We start from the raw sequence: 20,319 nt of genomic DNA, 5'->3' as shown, positions 1-20,319 counted from the left end.
AGGTGTAGGGCGTGGCGGGGCGGGTCGTGCTGCTTTTAGTGGATCCGCATAAATTTGCAGGCGCTCACCTGAGCTGAGCCCGAGGCGCAATCCACAGCAACTGCACCGACGGCACCGACACTGAAACATGACACCGGACCGCCTTTCCATCCCGATCCCGATGCCGCAAACCGGGTTTCGTTCTCCATACATCGTGCAGACCGGTGGATGCAGCCAAGATTCTAGACGCGTTTTGAGCTCCAGAGTCGCCAAACAGGACTCGAACCGAACGTGTGACTAGGGCTGGGCGGTTTTTCAATATATTGACTTCAATTTCAATATTTTTTATATTGAAATTTCAATATCGGCATATTGAAATGACCAATATCAATATTCGATATTGATATTGGTCTCAATATCTCAATACATGATATTGATCTCAATATTTCAATATCTGATATTGAAGTCAATCCAGCGCTAAACGACTGTTTTTCAACGCAAATGTGGCTTGTTTAGCCTTGTTTGTTTCACCACCGTTCTAGAACTTGCTTGTATTCCATATGAACCCATGAAACCTCATCTTAAAGGGGACCATACTGAAATAACAGGAAAAGTAGCGATATACATCGGCAACTTTGGCCCGTCCCGTAGGTTCATTAAGAAATGTGCGAATGGCGGCCACTGTGTCCAATCTAGTTGCCGTAAAAGGCCTCCCTCAACGTCCTAGTATTCTCAAGACCCTACTCTTTCATGCCCTGTATAGGGAAGACGTTGACCACAACGATTTTGCCTTTGACCGCAACGATTTAGGGACCAAAGTTGGTCAAAAAGTGGCCGAATCTCGGAAATTTGCTGATTTTGCTGACTTTGGGCGGCCACTGTGTCTAATCTAGTTGCCGTAAACGGCCTCCCTCAACGTCCTAGTATTCTCAAGACCCTACTCTTTCATGCCCTGTATAGGGAAGACGTTGACCACAACGATTTTGCCTTTGACCGCAACGATTTAGGGACCAAAGTTGGTCAAAAAGTGGCCGAATCTCGGAAATTTGCTGATTTTGCTGACTTTGGGCGGCCACTGTGTCCAATCTAGTTGCCGTAAAAGGCCTCCCTCAACGTCCTAGTATTCTCAAGACCCTACTCTTTCATGCCCTGTATAGGGAAGACGTTGACCACAACGATTTTGCCTTTGACCGCAACGATTTAGGGACCAAAGTTGGTCAAAAAGTGGCCGAATCTCGGAAATTTGCTGATTTTGCTGACTTTGGGCGGCCACTGTGTCTAATCTAGTTGCCGTAAAAGGCCTCCCTCAACGTCCTAGTATTCTCAAGACCCTATTCTTTCATGCCCTGTATAGGGAAGACGTTGACCACAACGATTTTGCCTTTGACCGCAACGATTTTGGGACCAAAGTTGGTCAAAAAGTGGTCGAATCTCGGAAATTTGCTTATTTTGCTGACTTTGGACGGCCACTGTGTCCAATCTAGTTGCCGTAAACGGCCTCCCTCAACGTCCTAGTATTCTCAAGACCCTACTCTTTCATGCCCTGTATAGGGAAGACGTTGACCACAACTTGTGTGGGAGCGGCAGCCTCACAAAGTTGGTCATGAAGGGTAAAAACAATGATGATCGGGGGCCTTTTGCGGTCTTATCTGCCGGGGCCTTTTGGGGGCCAGTCCGAGCCTGGCTGCTCTCAATGTATGATATGGATATATCATCGTTTCCTACCTTTTCTTGTCTTATTCCTTTCATTTTACTCGATCTACTATTTCCGATATTTGCGTTTTTCAATAGTTCAATTTTTCAATATTTCAATTTTTCAATTTTTCAATATTTCAATATCTCAATATTTATATTGACAGTCAATATATTCAATATCAATACCAAATATTGATATTGAGAGAAATTTCAATATTTTAAATATTGGGTATTGATATTGAAATATAAAAACCGCCCAGCCCTACGTGTGACCCCACCAATGGGTTTCTGGCGCGGAGAGCAATCCATTGGTGGGGTCACACGTTCGGTCTGAGTCCCATGCAGCGACTCTGGAGCTCAAAACGCGCCTGGAATCTAGTCCGCCTCCACCGGCCTTCTGGCCCCACTGTGCCCCCTCTCACAGGTATGCGTTGTTTGTTTTGCAGATGGCGATGCAGACGTTCGAGGCCCGCCTCCGCCTACCCTGCTGATCTGGATACGATGGCTCTGCAGATGGCTCTGCAGTGGGACAAACTGTCCCCTGCAGAGTTCCAGCAGCTGCAGGACTTCGCGGCCTGTGAGTACTCTGTCAAACTCGCCGCGATTCGCTGGTGCACCATAAAAATTATGAAGCATTGCCGGTGGCTAGTGGGCCAGAAGACCGGTGCAGGTGGCCAAAAACCTACACGCGGTTTGGTCACTGAACAGGACTCGAACTGAACGTGTGACCCCACCAATGGATTCCTCGTTCGGAGAGCAATCCATGGGTGCGGTCATTCGTTCCGTTTGAGTCCCATGGTGGAGCTCAAATCGCGTCGAGAGTTTCGGCCGCCTGCGCCAGTCTTCTGGCCCCACTGTAATTCAAAGGGTGAGACATCTCACCAATTTTCGGCGATACAAAATGTATCACCGAAAAATAGGTCGTACACGAATGTATCACCGAAAAAACGGTCATACACGCATGTATCACCGAAAAAAAGGTCGTACACAAATGTATCACCGAAAAAAAGATGAGACATCGGGGAGATTGGCCCTGGTTTGCCCCGGGAAGTATCACCCTTTTTCGGTGATACATTTGTGTACGACCTTTTTTCGGTGATACATTCGTGTACGACTATTTTTTCGGTGATACATTTTAGTATCACCGTTTTTCGGAGAGACAGTCATGTCTCACCCCTCAAAGGGTGAGATGTATCACTATTTGATTTTCAGTGCCACTGTGCGTCCATATCGACATCAGGGAGGATACGCCGCGAAACCGGGTAGTGCCTTTTCATGGTGCAGTGTCCTCTGCATGGACGACGCGTTGCCGAACTAAATGCACTGTGCCGTCTCATGACACACCATTTAGACAACTCTTTCTCAACAGTACGAGATTTAGTTTGTATCCGTCGAGGAGTACGTTAACTCCACTGTACATTGTGTTGCCCGGCTCGCTTTATGGGTTGCCCCAGTGCACTATAGCGGCCTCGGCTCATCCAGCCGCTATCAAAAGGCGTTATCTTTTCTCTCTCACTCCTCATCTCTTCCCCTAAATGACTTTCTTCTTTTTGCAAGCGTGCCTCGACGCGCCAGCTATATTAAAGCGAGGAAGTTGCGCGTCTAGACGGACAGGCAGACAGACAGACAGACAGACAGACAAACAGACAGACAGACAGACAGACAGACAGACAGGCAGACAGACAGACAGACAGACAGACAGACAGGCAGGCGGACGGACAGGGACCTCGGCCAGTCATGTTTTCTCTTCAAGAATGGCCTTGAGCACTGGCGAGAAATGTGGAGAATTGGGGTGAAACGACTGGCGGCCAAATGAAGTCTTGCACTAGCGTCGCTCGGCCCGGCTCGGCCTCTCGGTCCACTCCCAGTGGCGGAGAGAGAGGGGGAGAGAGAGAGGGGGGGGAGAGGGAGAGAGAGAGAGAGAGAGAGAGAGAGAGAGAGAGAGAGAGAGAGAGAGAGAGACGAGGGAGAGACCCACCCCCGAACCGGCTCCTGAAAGGTAGGCAAATTACGAAGCATTCCGCCTGAAGGTGCACTCTAAATGTCTTATGGTGAAAGGCTGCAGCAACATATTATGGCCGAGATTTTCTACCTAATACAAAAATGAATGTCGACAAAGTATCTATAGGGTGAAAAAAATTCAAATGCAAGTAATAAAGTCAGCTGCACCAACAGAGAATTTTCACCATAATAGGGAGAATCTTCATCATAGAACGACTTTTAGAGTGAAGGCGAAAAGCGTGGCTTGACCTCCCTTTCAAAATGTCTGCGCGCGCCTCTGCCCACTCCCCGCCTTGCGCCACGTCTCTCCAATCGTTCCCCATGACAGGCGGCCCCGTCGGGGTGCCCGTCGGGGTCCCCGTCGGGGTCCCCGTTGCAGGAGCCCCACCGCGTCCCGACTCCGCGACCGTGCCCTGCTATCGACAGATACACTATTAGCCCCGACCAATCCCCTCGGCAATCTCGCAGACAACTTTGGTCGGGGAGTAACGCAAGCAAGCGGTGAGCGCGGGACGACCTGGAACCGAGTGACTGGTGCCAGTAACGAGTATGAGTAACGAGTGTGAGTAACCAGTAGCGAAACAAAAGCGACTATGAGCATAGCGACTTTCAGTTACGAAACGAGTAATTACTGCGAGTAACGACTATGAGCATGCGAGTAACAACTATGAGGCACGAGTCACGAGTGTGAGTAACGGCTGCGAGTAAGGACTCTGAGTAACGAGTAACGACAATGAGCAATGAGTAATGACTATGAGTGACGAGTAACGACTATGAGCAACGAGTAACGACTATGAGCAACGCATAATGACTATGAGTAACGAGTAACGACTATGAGTAACGAGTAACGATTATAAGTAAAGAGTACCGACAATGAGTAACGATTATGACTGACGAGTAGCGACTATGTGTAACGAATTATGACTAACGAGTAACGACCATGAGTAACGACTTTGAGTACACGAGTGTAACGAGTGCGAGTAACGAGTCCGAGTAACGATTATTATAACGAGTAACAAGTGCGAGTAACAAATGAGTAACTAGTAACGAATGCCGGACTCTGAGTAGCGAGTAACGATTGAAAGAACATCGAGGAAATCGAGTCAGTAAACGAGTGACGAGTTGCGAAGAGACGGCCTGACGGGCGCTGACATAGTAGAACGACCGTCTGCCTGCCTGGAATCGGAAACGTAAAACGGTCAGCGCGGCGGGCGGGGTGGACCGGGCGGGGCAGGGCGGGGCGGGGCGCGGCGCGGCGGGTTCCGACCGATTCCGACAGACACTCGAGCCGGAGTCCCAGCAGTCCCCGAGTCCTTGGCATTCCGGAAGAAGGGTGCGCCTCCCCTCCGGTCTATCAATGACACTTCACCGGCACGGCCGGCAGACTGATTCCGAGACTCGTCTTCGTCGCTCTGTCTCTGTCGCCCTCATGGGGCGTCCCGTTCAGGTGCGACGAAGAAGATCTTCGGAATCAGTCTGCAGGGAGCCAAGGCAGCTCAGGCGGGCAAGGCAGGCAGGTGGGTGCGGCCAGCAGACTGATTTCGAGAGTCGTCTTCGTCGCTCTGTCTCTGTCGCCCTCATGGGGCGTCCCGTTCAGGTGCGACGAAGAAGATCTTCGGAATCAGTCTGCAGGGAGCCAAGGCAGCTCAGGCGGCCAAGGCAGGCAGGTGGGTGCGGCCAGCAGACTGATTTCGAGAGTCGTTTCGTTGCTCTCTCTCTCTCCCTCTCGCACCTGCACGGGACGCCCCGTGAGTGCGAGAGAGACAGCGAGACGACCGACGGCCGGCACGTGCTTCCAGATCACCCCAATCGCCAATCCGAACGCGCCGCGCCAAAACGGACAAGTCGGGCGGGAAAATAAGCCCAAATTTGCATCTCATTTACCATTTGCGCGGCGGGAAGGGAAAACTTGGCTCGGGTTAGACAAACTCGTTGGTACTGTTTTGGAAACTCCACTCGGGGGACGGGGAGGAGGGGAAGGGGGAGGGGTTGGAGGGGGAGAAGAGGGGGGAGGGGAACGGGAGGGCGTGAGGCGGGCCACTTTCATGAGTGAGCTGGCTCTGGCGGCACACCAGCGCAGCAGCGCAACCCGGGCGTCTTTTCGCAAACTTTCGGCAAGTGGCTTGGCCTGCTTGGCCTGCTTGGCCGCTTCGCGATGCGTCGTCAGGGACTGTGCGTAAGTCAGGACGACAATTCAAGCTGAAGGTTAAGGTACGGCCTGTACGAGCACCCACAAAAATTTTCTTTAAAAGTTTCTTAATTTTTCATTGTGTTGCTGTTTGTAAGAAAAAAAATTTTGACAGACAAAAACTTTTTTACGTGCGAGGAAAAAAAAGTTTGGATTTACAAAAAACATATAAATCAAAAATGTTAATTTTTTTTAACTACTCAGAGGTAATTTTTTGGGTGTGGGTCACTGTAAATGATTTTTTTAACTTTCTTACTTGTTTTTTGGATTTTTTTTTTGTCTGTTTTCGCGGTTTGCTTGGTCTTGGAAAAGGTCCCGGCGCGCGCCAGCGTCCTTCGTGCGATCGATCTGCTTGTCTTACGCAATGACGCCGGCTGACTCGCGCTGACTCGCGCTGACTCGCGCTGACTGGACGCTGACCGAGGAGGACGCGCCCGTGCTGACGCTCGCTCTCACGGTCAGCAGACAGAGAGTCGTTTTCGTCGCTCTGTCTCTCTCGCACCGATACGGGACGCCCCTACGAGTGCGAGAGGGACAGAGCGACGAAAACGACTCTCAGTCTGCTGGCCGCCGCGCCATTCCATTCTCCATTCCCCGGAAGAAAGGGAAGCCTGTTGCAGGGTTGAGGGTCTTCGGCGCACGGGGCGCACGGGGCGCGGCTTTAAACCGCCAGCCCCGCCAGCGCAACAGGGACCGTCCAGGAGGCCGTCAACCATGCACTACAAAAAAAAATTGGTACATGAATCGTCGTGTCGACATGGGGATCAACAAGGTCCCTCGACCCGGCCGGGGTCACGGTGCCGCTTTCTTCTGAGGGATTCCTTGTTTTGCCAGGCATGCGTGGATTACCATATTCAATTATTTTAGGATGGCTATGCATATGGAGCGGCCCTGGCCTGTCCAGGCCTGTCCCGCGCCCCGCGTGCAGCGCCGCCAACCCCAAACGGTTTCCAGCGGATCCTTTTACAAAACAAAGCCAGGGGTGCCAATACAACTTGGCCGCCGACGTCTCCCTCCCCTTTTCCGCTCTCTCGCTCGCTTTCAATCCAGGTTTGAATTGTGTTCGTCGAACGGTGCAGTGCAGCGTCGGCGCAGCATAGGCGCACTGCGAGCGAGCCGTGGTGCGCCACGCGTGCTTAACGTGGGGAACGCATGGATCGAGCCCCCGAGCGGGGCGAGCTGGGGCGGGGTGGGGGGCGAGTCGCAAAGTGGCGCCCTGATCTAATTGTTGGCTCCATGTGCTCCATGTCGGGTGGCGGCTCGGCTAGTCACAGCGGGTCGGGGCCACCGCGAATAGTGGGCCGGAAGACCGGCGGAGGCGGCAAAACTCTAGACGCGTTTTGAGCTCCAGAGTCGCCTAGTGGGACACGAAACCAACATGTGATACCACCAATGGATTCCTCGTTCGGAGAGCAATCCATTGGTGGGGTCACACGTTCGGTTCGAGTCCCATTTTTATAGCGACTCGTGCTCAAACCGCGTCTGGAGTTTTGGCCGGCTCCACCGGTCTTCCGGCCCACTGTGCGTCAGCCCCGGCCGCCTGGCCTTTGAACGAGCAGCTTCTGCAGCGCTACCGATTTATCACTCTGGCCAAGCAGACTGCATCGCCCCCCCCCCCACCTCCAAAAACAAAAAAGGGAAAAGAAAACGACAACCACGGTTTCTTTTATTACAGCCGTTTTATTATTTATTTTCCTTCCCTTTTACCACCGGGTGTTGTCTGATGGATTGTCTTGATGAAAATGGAGAACGGAACCGGCTTATAAATAAACCAAACCGCGCTGCCCAACTTTGCCCGCGGCTTTGGCTATCGGCGTCGTCCCAGTTTCAAATTCAGTTTCGTGTCCGAGCAGCCGAGCACGCCGGGCGGCCCGGCAGTGACTGACGACAGTTTGCACCACTTTCGCCACGAATATTGGCGTCGGAGGCCCCTCGCCTGTTTACAGAGTCGCGGAGAATCGGATGCACAGTGTGCACACACCATCAACAGCTGTGTTTGGCGACGCCGAGTCCCTTTTAAAAAATGCAAACAAATGCGGTGATTTCGAACCATCGCCCTCCCCCGCGCCGTCCCGGGGGCGCTGCAATGTTAATGCGGGCGTCCGACCGCCGTCCGCGTGGCCAGGCTGCACGCAGTGTAGTGCACGGGATGAAAAATTCACCGGACCATGAGGAATCGAACACGGGCTGGGGGAATCTCGGTAAGGGTAAGAAGGGAGGTAACTGGGACACTGGGGAAATACGGCACCCACCCTGCTTCTTATGCACGCCCCCGACCCCCTACGCCGTTTTCAGACGGCTTCAGAATATCACTGATGATACGTGCTTTGTTGTTGTTGTTGTTGTTGTTGTTGTTTGTTTGCTTTATTGCTCTCCGGCTCGTGATGAGAAGTCGTTCCGGACGAATATGTGTGAGTGTGTCTGTGTGTCGTGTGCGATGGCGGCTGTACGCCTTAACACGCAATTGAAACCGGCTCCGTTCGATTAGCTAATGGCAAAATGGGGGAGGGGAGGAGGGAGGGGGCGTACTCGAGACATAACGCGTGTCGCGCTGCCCCCCCCCCCCTCCCTCCCCCTCCCTCCCCCTTTCCCTCTTTTCCACGGACCATGCGTGGGCTGCTCCCAATTCCCAGCGCCAAATTCGTTTCTCTTTCTTCGGTTTCTGTTCGCGTCGTCCTCTCGGTCGTCCTCGTTGACACTCCCTCTCCGCCTACGTCGTCCGCGTTGTCCTCGTCCTCCTCCCCCTCGTCCTCCCCCTCGTCCTCCCCTCCCCCCCCCCTCCCCTCCCTCCCCTCTCCCCCCTCTCCCCCCTCGTCCTCCCCCTCGTCCTCCCCCTCGTCCTCCCCCTCGTCCTCGTCGTCGTCGTCCTCGTCTTCCCCCTCGTCTTCCTCCTCGTCGTCGTCTTTGTCCTCCTCCTCTCCTCCACCTCTGCACCTCCGAGGCCGTCGCCGCGGTCAGCGGCTCCGCTTTTCGGCTATTTTGCGGCCCCTTTGCCGTTTCGGCCGTCTTAATAAAGTTGCCACTTGCCACTGAAAGCGGAGGGGGGCCTCTCTTGCCGCCAATTGCGCGCCTCACGCCCCACCGGACCGCAGGACCGCAGGCTCCGGGCCGCAGGCAGCCCCTCGAGGCTAATGTAAATGCTATTTAAAATTATTTTTTTAAAAGTAAGGATTCAGATCTTTGTTTTTATGATGGCGTGCGCCGGCCGCAACGCGCACGTCGGGACTGCTGACCTGCAGAGAAATCATTTTTAGACTAAAGCTAACGATAAAAACGTTTCCTGGTTTTTCCAGGAAGCCTATGGTGAAGACATAGGCGATTTCCTGGGAGTTTCTGGGGAAACCGGGAACCGTTTTTACCGCGAGAGGCGTCAGAAAGTTGTTTGTGCTTCGAAAATTTGTGCTCAAATGGATAGTGCCGTCGCAATAGAGGCCTTCCTGCCGTCCGACGAGAGCCCCTGCAAGTAGGCAGGCCGGATGACTCGCTGCACCGGGGCGCGGCGTGTTGCCTACCCTCGACTTTGCAGGCGCTCGGGCCGCTGCCATTTTGGTGTTCCGTCGCCCTGTCTCTCTCGCACCCCTGTGGGACTTGCTGTGGAACGCCCCCGAGTGCGAGAGAGACGCGACGTCGTAAAAGAAATGGGTCGACGTGGAAGTGCGCCAGCGGCCGGCCCCCAACTAACACGTTTTTAGTTACGTGTTGGTACACAAAGGCGCTGCTAAACTTAGACTGCGGGGCCCTGATGGCGAGGCTTGTATACCCTTTGAGTCCTTCGGCGTGCCCTTCGGCGTGCCCTTCGGCGTGCCCTTCGGCGTGCCCTTCGGCGTGCCCTTCGGCGTGCCCTTCGGCGGGCCCTTCGGCGTGCCCTTCGGCGTGCCCTTCGGCGTGCCCTTCGGCGTGCCCTTCGGCGTGCCCTTCGGCGTGCCCTTCGGCTAGTCCTCCGGCGTGTCCTGAGTACCGTCCTCTGCTCGGTCGTCTGCAACCTGTCCAGCTTACGGCTTGACTCGGCGACTCTCCGCGCAGGGCTTCGCGCTAAGGCCCTTTCCGTCCGTCAAGGATTAACGTGAAATTAAAAAATAAAGCAGAACCAAGCTCTCGGCTGTAGCGGCCGCTGGCTGCAGCCAAGATAAAGGGGACTTAGCTTTTTCCCTTGTTGCGTTTACTTTCGCGTTCCTCGAGTTGTTGTTTTCTCTGGGTATTTTCGTTATTGTTGTTGCTTTTGGTTGCTTTCGCCAGGTTGGCCCCGCAGGATTATACATGCCAGCCCTCGGGGCTGTTGGTGTAGGGACACATGCACGGCAGGGCACGGCAGGGGCACGGCACGCGGCACGGCACGGCACGATGGGGAGGTGGGGCAATAACGCCCCGGCTGCCCTAGGCTGCCCTGGCGGGGCTCGCTGCCATCATGGTCCTAATACCTGGAGCCCTCAGCCCTTCCTCCACACCTCGTGGGGCCGGCAGGGCCGGCAGGGCCGCAAGGCTAATCTCCAGACCACACGTGCTAAACGAGGCGGAGTTTGAAGGCAAGGAACAACGCGCCGGCCGGCCGAAACGTGGAGACTGACGCACACTGTGGGCCAGAAGGCCGGCGGAGGCGGCCAAAACTCCAGACCGCGTTTTGAGCTCCAGAGTCGCTAAACAAGCTTCGAACCGAGCGTGTGACCCCATCAATGGATTGCTCTCCGAACAGGGAATCCATTGGTGGGTTCACACGTCCGGTTCGAGTCCCCTTTAGCGACTTTGGAGTTTAAAACCCGTCCGGGATCTTGACCGCCTCTACCGGTCTTCTGGCCCACTGTGCGGTGCAAGTACAAACGAGGAAACATGGACTGCTGCTGGAACGAGTAACGTATGATTTGAGGCGTGTCCAAGGACCAAAAAGTACTTCAAAGCTCAGCTTCACGTTTTGGGAGAAGCATTAACAATCATGATCTCCTCCATCTGTGTTTTTCCCTTTAAAAACTACAAACTTTTTTTTTATTCTTTTTTTTTTGCGCCGGTGCTAGTTTGCTTCGCTATAGGGTTACCTTAGATCCAATTTTATTTTATTTTTGCGTGCGGCCTGGCTCACTGCCGCGCCGCACTGCGCCCCGGCATAATGACGCCGTTTCCTCCGTTTCGAACAAGGCGGTGGATTTCAAACTTTCCGCCTTCCGTCGACACGGATAGAAAACAGAGGCATTCTCGGAGGAAAGCGAAAAGTTTTAATGGGACAATGTCTTGCAGTGGTCGTCGAAGACCGCGGAGAATAAGCGTGAATTTGACACGACCCATTATTTAGAGGAAGACGCCTGGGCGAGCACAGTGGGCCAGAAGACCGGTTGAGGCGGCTTCAACTCAACGCGTTTTGAGCTCCAGAGGCGCTAAACAGGACTCGAAGCGAACGAGTGACCCCACCAATGGATTCCTCGTTCGGAGAGCAATCCATTGGTGGAATCGCACGTTCGTTTCGAATCGTGTTTAGCGACTCTGGAGCTCAAAACGCGTCCAGAGTTTTGGCCACCCCCACCGGTCTTCTGGCCCACTGTGGTGCGCCCCGACCCTAAACGAGTTGGCCCAGCCTCTAGCCTCGCTGCGGCCAGCCGCATACATTCGGGGAGTTTTCCAGCGTAGAGTCGGCCTGGCAGGCCCGCCCCGCCAGGGACGCATATTCGAGCCGGCGTCGTCGCCACCGCCAAGGCATGGGGAAAGGATGAGAAAAATATTGACTTTGTTCAAGCCATCAGCCGGGCCGGGCCGAGCCGTGCCGAGCCGAGCCGTGAGGATCCTCTGCCTAGCAGACGACTTCCAGGTCCACCCTACCCTCACTCTGCCTCACTCCGTCCGACCGCGGTCCTCACGGAGTGCTACCCTGGGCTATCCCGGGCCGTCCTGGTCGTTCTCCTGGGCCTAAGCTTGGCGAAGCTTTCAAACGGGGCGGGTTAGGCTGGCTGCGGCCAGTGTGCCATGCGGCTTGCCGAAGTTTCTAACGCCCCCCCCCCCAACCTCTCACCCCGCCCCGCCTTACGTCTGCTTTCATTCTTTCCCCTCCGACGCCTCCCCCCCCCCCTCCGGGCCCAAGGGGGTGATAGCGGCGCGGGGAGGGGGAAAAGTCGTGTCCGGCAATTTTTTTTTTATATATTTTCTTTTCATGCCGTTGCAGCCGCCAGTCCTTAGTACCGCGCGGGGAGGCGCGACCGAACCGAGCAGACCCCATTATGTGGCTGGTTTCGCGTAACGCAGTGCAGCGAACGAAACGAAACGAACCTTTTCGCGCCGCGACACAGCTCAACAAACACGAGAAGAAAGGGAACTCCGTTTAGTTCGATTCTGGCGGGACTACAGCGACAAGGACGTCGCTCCACAGGCCAGCCCCTCCAAGTGTCCTTGATGTCCTGGAAGTCCGGGTAGTCCTGGATAGACGTCCTGGACTTCCTGAAGGCCCTGAAAGTCCTGAAAGTCCTAAAATTCCTGGACTCCTGTTCTGGAAGTCCTGTAGGTCCTGGACGACCTGGACGTGCAAGTCTGCAACTCCTGACAGTCTTGGAAGTCCTGAACTCCTCAACGTTCTGGAAGTCCTGCAAGTCCTGGACGTCCTGGAAGACCTGGACGTGCAAGTTCTGCAAAGCCCTGCAAGTCCTGAACGTCCTGGACGTTCTGAAAGTCTTGCAAGTCCTGCAAGTCTGAGCGGTTCTGAAAGTCCTGGGCGTCCTGGCTGCCCAGCCAGCCCTGCAGCTTGGCCGGGCCTTGCCGGCCGCTGCCGGCTCTACGGGATGAGGATTAAGGCGGCCACGACCGAGGCCTGGGCCTAGGAGCCCTGGGCCTAGGAGGTCTGGGCCTGGTCCCCGCCATCATATATTCTTTTGTCGTGGTCCTCGCGTCCCCGAACCGCCCCAAAAAAAGGGGTCCTTATTTCTTTCCTTCCCTTGTTTTGTTTGGTTTTATTTTTCAAGAAATCTCTCAAACCTGTGACCTACTTCCTGAAAGCTCAGACCAAATCTGTCAAGTCGTGCATCCCTGGATTTTCAGTCCAGAATTTTCCACCCTCACGCAGACTTCGCTCCTCCCTGACCGGATGACGCACGGCGGCGGGGACCGACGCCGACCGACGGGGAAACAAGAACAGGAGAGGTAGCGGTGCAAAACGGAGCGGCGCGGCCGAGGCGCGGCATTAGCAGTGCGACGTCGTGCGCGCACACGCGAGTCTCGGCTCAGCATTCCGAGAGTCGTTTCCGTCGCTCTGTCCCTCTCGCACTCGTGGGGCGCCCCGGACGGGTGCGAGAGGGGCAGAGCGACGACTCTCGGAATGAGTCTGCTGGACGCGCCCACGCGTTGCCGCGTTGCCGCCACCGCGTGCCACTCCATGGCACTCCATGGCACTCCATGGCGGCGCACGCCGTATAACGGGACAAAAGCACCCACGCGTTCTTCTGAGTTATATTCGCGCGCCGTCGTCCTGTTTGTTGCCGCGCGGTCTTGTTGCTTCTTTTCCCTCCCCCGCGTCTCTCTCTCTCTCTCTCTCTCTCTCTCTCTCTCTCTCTCTCTCTCTCTCTCTCTCTCTCTCTCTCTCTCTCTCTCTCTCTCTCTCTCTCTCTCTCTCTCTAGCACACAGGCCGGATTTTTTTCTCGCCCACCCCGGCGCTGTCGTGCGCGATGTGGGGGAGGGGGGGGGTCTCCAGGCGCCAGTAGTCCGGCACAGGCCGGCGGACGCGGCGGCCACACTGTTGGAATCTCCCGACTGATTCCGAGAGTCGTTTTCGTCGCTCTACCTTCCTCGCACTATCGCGGGGCGCCCCCTACAGGTGCGAGAGAGAAGAGCGCCGAAAACGACTCTCGGAATCAGTCTGCTAGCTGCAGCAGACGACGATCCGGCCGAGGGGAAAGGGGGGGTGGGGGTGGGGGTGATTTGAGGGCAAAGCGGGAGAGCGGTTAAGGAGGCGAGGCGGCTGGCTGGTGTCGCAGCGTGGCGCTCTACCTTATCTCGCATACGTCGTTACCAGCCTCCCTCTCCTTGCCTCTCCTACCCGCCGGGGTGGGGTAGGGTGGGGCGGGGCGGGGCAGGGGCGGGGCGGGGGCGGGGCGTGGCGGGGCGGGGTGGGGCGGCGCCACTCTTCCGCAACCGGACATATGGCGTAAGGCTGGAAGGGTGGGCGAGGGCGCGTGTGAGCCTCTGACGTACTCGCCGTCGTCACCGCCGACGGCCGCCGCGCTCCACGGCGTCTTCGACTCGTCTTCGACTTGTCTCCGACCCCGCCGCCGTCTCCGACGGCAAGCGCCGCCTCGTTTAAAGTGGCTCTGTCCTGTCTGTCCCTCTCGTACCCTCACTGAACACCCCGTGAGTGCGAAAGGGACAGAGTGGCTCCTCGGAACGGCTCGGCCGGGCTCGGCAGTCGGCGTGCGATCCAACGGCCCTCCAGAGGCAGAGGGCGTCAATAAACGAACGGTCGGACACGACACACAGATAGAGACAGAGAGAGAGAGAGAGAGAGAGAGAGAGAGAGAGAGAGAGAGAGAGAGAGAGAGAGAGAGAGAGAGAGAGAGAGAGAGAGAAAGACGCACACACAGACAGACAGACAGACAGACAGACGGACAGACAGACACTGACGCAACAACACGCCTGCTGTCGACTTGGAACACGCCAGAAGAGAAAGTTTGTCCCGTGATACACAACAAGTGACGGGGCGGCCGGCGCGCCGAGGACATGCAGCCCTCTTCGGCCGAGGCGAGGGCCGGGTCCTTCACGGTGTGCTCACGGCGCGCTCACGGCCGGAAATGATTGGAGCCGCGCGTCACCACCGTAATTGACGTGCCCGTCGACACGGCATGCACGGCACACGGCAAACGGCAGTCAGCAGACCGATTCCGAGAGTCGTCGCTCTGACTCTCTCTCGCACTCACAGGGCATCCCGTGTAGGTGCGAGAGTGAGAGAGCGACGACTCGGAATCGGTCTGCATCGGGTCTGCAGGGCCGGCGCCGGCAGCCGTTTTCGCCTGGACGTATCGACTGGTTGTCACTTCTGCCGCCCTCGGAGGCTCGGAGTGCTGTGGAGCCGTCCGTCCATTTCTCGCTTCTGTGAGTGAGCTCTTTGTAAATTCGAAGCAATCCTTGCCGCGCGCCAGCCAGGCAGCCAGGCAGGCAGGACGGCGGCCAGGCAGTCAGTAGTATCGGGTGTCCAATTTCGGCCCTTGTCGCCCGACACGACGGCGGCGGCGGCGTCCCCCTCTCTCTTCCAGACCACAGCAGCCTTTGTCTCCCCTTGTCATCCCGCGTCTCTCTCTCTCTCTCCCTCTCCCTCTCCCCCCCTCTCTCTCTCACACACTTCTGCTCTCTTTCTCTCCATCTGGCAGCCACCGCGTCTCTCGGCACTGCAAGTAGAAAATTTCGATGGGTGTGACGGGGTGGGGCGGGGTGGGGCGGGGCGGGGTGGGGCGGAGCGGGGCCGGGCAAGGCGGACCGCGTTTTCTAGCCGAACGAGTTTAACGCGAGTCTCCGCTAGCACTGCCAGGCCTTGGGGCTTGGGGCACCCCGCACAGTGGGCCAGAAGAACGGAGCAAGCGACCGAAAATCGAGACACGTTTTGAGCTCCAGAGTCGCTAAATGGGACTCAAACCGAACGTGTGACCCCACCAATGGATTCCTCATTCAAATAGCAATCCATTGGTGGGGTCACACGTTCCGTTTTAGTCCTGTTTGGCGACTCTAGATCTCAAAACGCGTCAGGGATTTTGGCCGTCTCCGCCGGTCTTCTGGCCCACTGTGCCCCGGCCACGCCACCCCTCCTTGAGGCCCTTCAGGTTCATCCCCGGCGGGTTGTTAATCCCGCGCTCCGGCCGCCACGGCTGCAGCTCTGCAGCTTTTAGAGCCGTCCGCGCCCCAAGAATCGGGGGCCGTCCGGTCTCGAGTACCAGACCGAGGCTGGAGCCGCTGGAGCGGAGGAGGGGCGGCGTTGCTCCAAGAAAAAGACTCGCGAAAAAGCTCGAACCCGCTTTAATTCTTTCGGGATTTGAACCCGGTACCCGCGTGCCGCCCGCAGGCGCGCTACGCTCTCGGCCACCCTAGTGGTGGATGAGAGAACATTGCTCAAAGAAAATGACCCCTGAAAAAGCTGGCTCCTGCCGGAATTTGAACCCGGTACCCGGCACGTGCTCGGTGACCTGACCGCGCCTGACCGGGCGAAATGGAGGGAAAAGCGCTGGCTTGGCGACCAGCGCGGCTCGGCGACACATCGCGGACTACTCTATATGCAAATGAGGAGCATGCGAATGTAAGTCGCTCAGGCAGATAGGGGCAAGATGGGCCCGCCATCGCCGTGGCCGGACTGATCCGAGAGTCGTTCTCGTCGCTCTGTCTCTCTCGCACTCGTAGGGCGTGCCGTATGGGTGCGAGAGAGACAGCGCGAGAGAAACGCCCTGCGAGCCGCAGTGAAGGACGGCGACCGAAAAATAGAAAGAGACGACAAAGGGACCCCAGGGTGGCTCTTTATCCAGGGAATTTATTCCGACGGAAGGGTTTTTTTTCTTTTTTTGCATTCCGCTCTCCCTCCTCATGCCGCCGCGGTTTCCCCTTAGATGTTTGTCATATTGCTGCCCCCGGCTGCTCCACTTGTTGTATGAAAAATGAAGCGGCCGGAGTCCTACTGCTCGGACTGCACTTGACGCTCACTTATCCCTCACTAAAGACCCTAATCGATTTATATTTCTCGTTCTTTTTTATTTTATTTTATTCAAACGTGCAACTTATGCTGGATTTCTCTTGTTCCAGATTCCACCAAGAAGCTCAGCGATGTCCTGGAGGAGTTTTCCGGCAGTGGCCCTCTCTCCAAGTACAGCCCCGATGGCGTAAGTGCAGCAATTTTCAGAAATGAAATACGTTCTTGCTTTGCAGCTGGTCTCCCGGCTTGCCGCTATGCAGGCCGTGATCACTGAGGTGCTTGTTAGGGCTGTCTAATGAAAGGCCAAGGGGCTGTTTTTGTCACTGTGACTCTATGGTCGCCTCTCTGAAGCCGAAGAAAGGGGAGAGAAGGGGGGGGGGGTCGCAGGGGAAAGGCTGTGGGTGGGCTAGAGAGAGACAGACAGGGGTTGCTCCGAGGGAGGCTCCGGAGAGCTGCAGAAGCAAGAGAGTCCTCAGCCGCAGAGGAACTGCAGCGTGCTGCAGCGGGATCTGCTGTCTGTCTGTGTGTGTCTGTCTGTGTGTGTGTCTGTCTGTCTGCATGTCTGTCTGCCTGTCTGTCTGTCTGTCTGTGTGCCTGTCTGTCTGTCTGTCTGTCTGTCTGTCAGTCTGCGTGTCTGTGTGTCCGCACTGCCTAAACTGCTTGATGAATGTGCTTTGCTGTGACACGCTGCCTCTCGGGGGACGTCAATACCCTTCCCCCAGGACCCTCGCCCCCAGGACCCCCCGATTTACACCCCTCCCACCCCCTCGCCGAAAAACTGTCCGGCCCACCACGATGGGGCCCTGCGTGGCCCCCATTCCACCCGCCGAGGGCTCCAACGCGCGCGCGCGCACACACACACACACACACACACACACACATACACAAGCCGACCCTAGTCTCTCTCTGTGTCTGTCTGTGTGTGTCTGTATATGTGTTTGTGTTTGTGTGTGTGTGTGTGTGTGTGTGTGTGTGTGTGTAAGGGCGGCTGGGCCGCGTCGTGGTTCAGAGGATCACATTATTGACAGCAGCGGGCTCGCGCAACATTCATTTTGACCTCATTTGTGTCGACCCGCACCCACACACTTGCACACCGACACACCAACACACCTACTAATCGACATACCTGCACACCAACACACCTACACGTACTTGACACTCCAACACACCCACACACCTAAACCTACACACCTACACACCCTTACATCTACACACCTACACACACCTACACACCGACACCGCAGCCCGCTCTGTGTGTGTTTGTGTGTACCTTGGCGTGGGACCGGGTCCCTTTGCTGTGCTGCTTCGCCTAACTTTACGGTGCCTCTGCCGGCCAAATGACGATTGCGGCAGATCGGACCGGGTGCGCTTATTTCGCCCCGGAGGCACTGATACGGCCGCGTGTCGGTGAGCGCGCGCGCGCGCGTGTGTGTATGTGTGTGTCCCGCACGGCCGTCCCGCATCACAACGGTAATTCTGTTTTCATTATTCCGCCAAGCCGGAGACAAGGCGGTGGCTAATGAGCAACAAGTCCAGCAGTCTGTCCAGCAGGCATGTCCGCCTCTCTGTCCGTCTGTCTGTCTGTCTGTCCGCCAGTCGGTCTCCACGCACTATGGCTTCGGACCTATCCATCCCGCCGTGGCGTAAGATCAGACCCAACCCAGTGGACTGATTCCGAGAGTCGTTTTTGTCGCTCTGCCTCTCTCGCACCCTTACGGGACGCCCCGTGAGTGCGAACGACTCTCGGCATCAGTCTGCAGGGAAGAATCTGCCGGAGAGGCCGCCGTGTCCCTCGTCCCGCTCCGGGGCGCTCCGGGGCGCTGGCCTGGCCCCGCGCCCCGCGTCGTCTCGCCCCGACGTCCGGAAACTTTTCCAAACTTAAATTAACGCCGACGGAAGCTCGCCGGTTAAGTGATGCGATACACTTTGGAGCGGCTGCGTCACGAATTCACGAAGCCGCAAAGTCTCGTCTCGCGTCGTCCTTTTTCGCGACAGAGTTTTCCGCGTTTTTCCCGGCCTGTTTGTTAACCCGACCGCCGCTTGGCTGTCCTTGTCGCACACCAGAAGACTGAGAATTGCTTTCGTCGCTCTGTCTCTCTCGCACCTACACGGCAGGCTCCATGAGTGCGAGCGAGACGGGGCGACGACAACGACTCTCTGAATCAGTTTAAAGCAGCAGGTCGGAGTGGGAATGAGACTCGCGCTGTCCAAATGCCGAGCAGGCTGCCTGGGCCTGCCTGCACACTGATTCCGAGAGTCGTTTTCGTCGCTCTGTCTCCCTCGCACTCATGGGGCGTTCCGTGTAGGTGCGAGAGAGACAGAGCGACGAAAACGACTCTCAGTGTGCTGGGCCGTGCCGTCCCGTCCGCCCCATTGCATTGCTGCGCTACAGCCAAGGCTACAGCGCTACAGTCCATGTTGTCTGATTAAGCTCGACTCCCTGTCCATTCCGCCCCACTCCACCCCACTCCGCCCCACTTCAGCCCACTTCAGCCCACTCCGCCCACTCCAGACCCCGGCGGCTCCTCCAGGCATATTTAGGACTTTCTTCTCCATGTCGATCCACACCCGCAATCAAAAATAAAAGTTTTTGACAGAACTCGAAATACTGGTATTTTTTTTGCCTCTACTTATTTTTTTTTTTCAAAAATTAAGAAAAATGTTTTTTTTTTTGTAAAATTGCGAGGCTATTAGGCTGCTAGGGGCGTCTTGAGGTTTCCAGCAGGCCTCTCCAGGAGGCTCTCCAGGCGCTCCAGTGTCCCTCTACGGCTCCCAGTGCCCTCCAGGCCTCTCCAGGAGGCTCTCCAGGCGCTCCAGTGTCTCTCCAGCGGCCGGCTGACAGTGTAGTCCCTGCGGCCCAGGCGATCGACGACGACGCGACGGTCATAAGCCGGTGGCGTTTGCGACGTCTGCCCCCCGAGCTCATCCAATCAGCTTCTGCCGACTGAGTGGGCTGTCTCTCTGTCGCACTCATGGGGCGGACCGCAAGGGTGCGAGAGAGACGGAGACTTCCTCTCGGAATGAGCCAAGGGAGATAATCTGCAGCGTGCCCCGGCTGCCAAGCAGCAGTTGTTTCCTCGTCCCCGTTTTCCTACTCCTCCTCCTCCCCCTCCCTCCACATCCTCTCCTCTTTCCCCTCCCCATCCCCCTCCTCCATCTCCTCTTTCCCCCGTTTTTGTCTTATCAGGGTACCGTTGGTGGCGTTGCGCGCGTTGCGGCGGCGTCTTGGATTCGGACGAGTCTGCTGGGAATTCCCTCGACGGCAAACTGAATAGGTGGTGCAGGCAGCCCCGCTGCCAGCCCGGCCCGACCGCCCCGCCCGGGCTGGCAGCCCGGCCCAGCCTCCCTCACGATGAAATTGCCGAGGTCGGCGGGAACCCTGCGAAGGGAAGACTCGGGGCGTGGTGGGGCGGGGCGCAGCGGGGCGAGGCGTGGCGGGGCGTGGCGGGGCGTGGCGGGGCAGGGCGTGGCGTGCAGTCCGATGGACCCGGCAGCGCGTAAAAGAGCAAGAGCCCAATCCCTGCGGAGAGAGAGAGAGAGAGAGAGAGAGAGAGAGAGAGAGAGAGAGAGAGAGAGAGGAGAGAGAGAGAGAGAGAGGAGGGGAGAGGAGAGGGGGGAGGAGAGGGAGGGAGGGAGAGAGAGAGATACGACTGGCGTCGCGGGCCGCCCCTCTAGTCTGACGTCACACGGCTGCAGTGACGTCACGGACCGCCACATCGACCGCCTACTCTGGCGTCAGACTTCCCCCTCCCCTCCTGCACCCCCGGCAGACTGATTCCGAGAGTCGTTTTCGTCGCTCTGTCTCTCTCGCACCCATACGGGACG

The 20,319-nt window shown here is 56.7% G+C and overlaps 1 protein-coding gene across 1 annotated transcript in view; it reads left to right on the top strand.

The window, feature by feature from the left end:
• Positions 1 to 20,319, top strand: part of LOC117654095 (diacylglycerol kinase 1) — a 73,841-nt gene that overhangs the window by 41,058 nt on the left and 12,464 nt on the right. The window contains exons 2-3 of the mRNA XM_034400273.1: positions 2,121 to 2,251; positions 16,605 to 16,681. Coding sequence (XP_034256164.1) covers positions 2,176 to 2,251; positions 16,605 to 16,681 — 153 coding nt within the window. The 5' untranslated portion in view covers positions 2,121 to 2,175. The remainder of the gene's footprint in view (positions 1 to 2,120; positions 2,252 to 16,604; positions 16,682 to 20,319) is intronic.

The sequence above is a fragment of the Thrips palmi genome, unplaced genomic scaffold (assembly GCF_012932325.1).
Source record: "Thrips palmi isolate BJ-2018 unplaced genomic scaffold, TpBJ-2018v1 HiC_scaffold_10, whole genome shotgun sequence".
Taxonomy (NCBI): Eukaryota; Metazoa; Arthropoda; class Insecta; order Thysanoptera; family Thripidae; genus Thrips; species Thrips palmi.
Note: the sequence above shows the minus strand (reverse complement) of the source record. Positions and strands in the feature narration are given on the sequence as shown.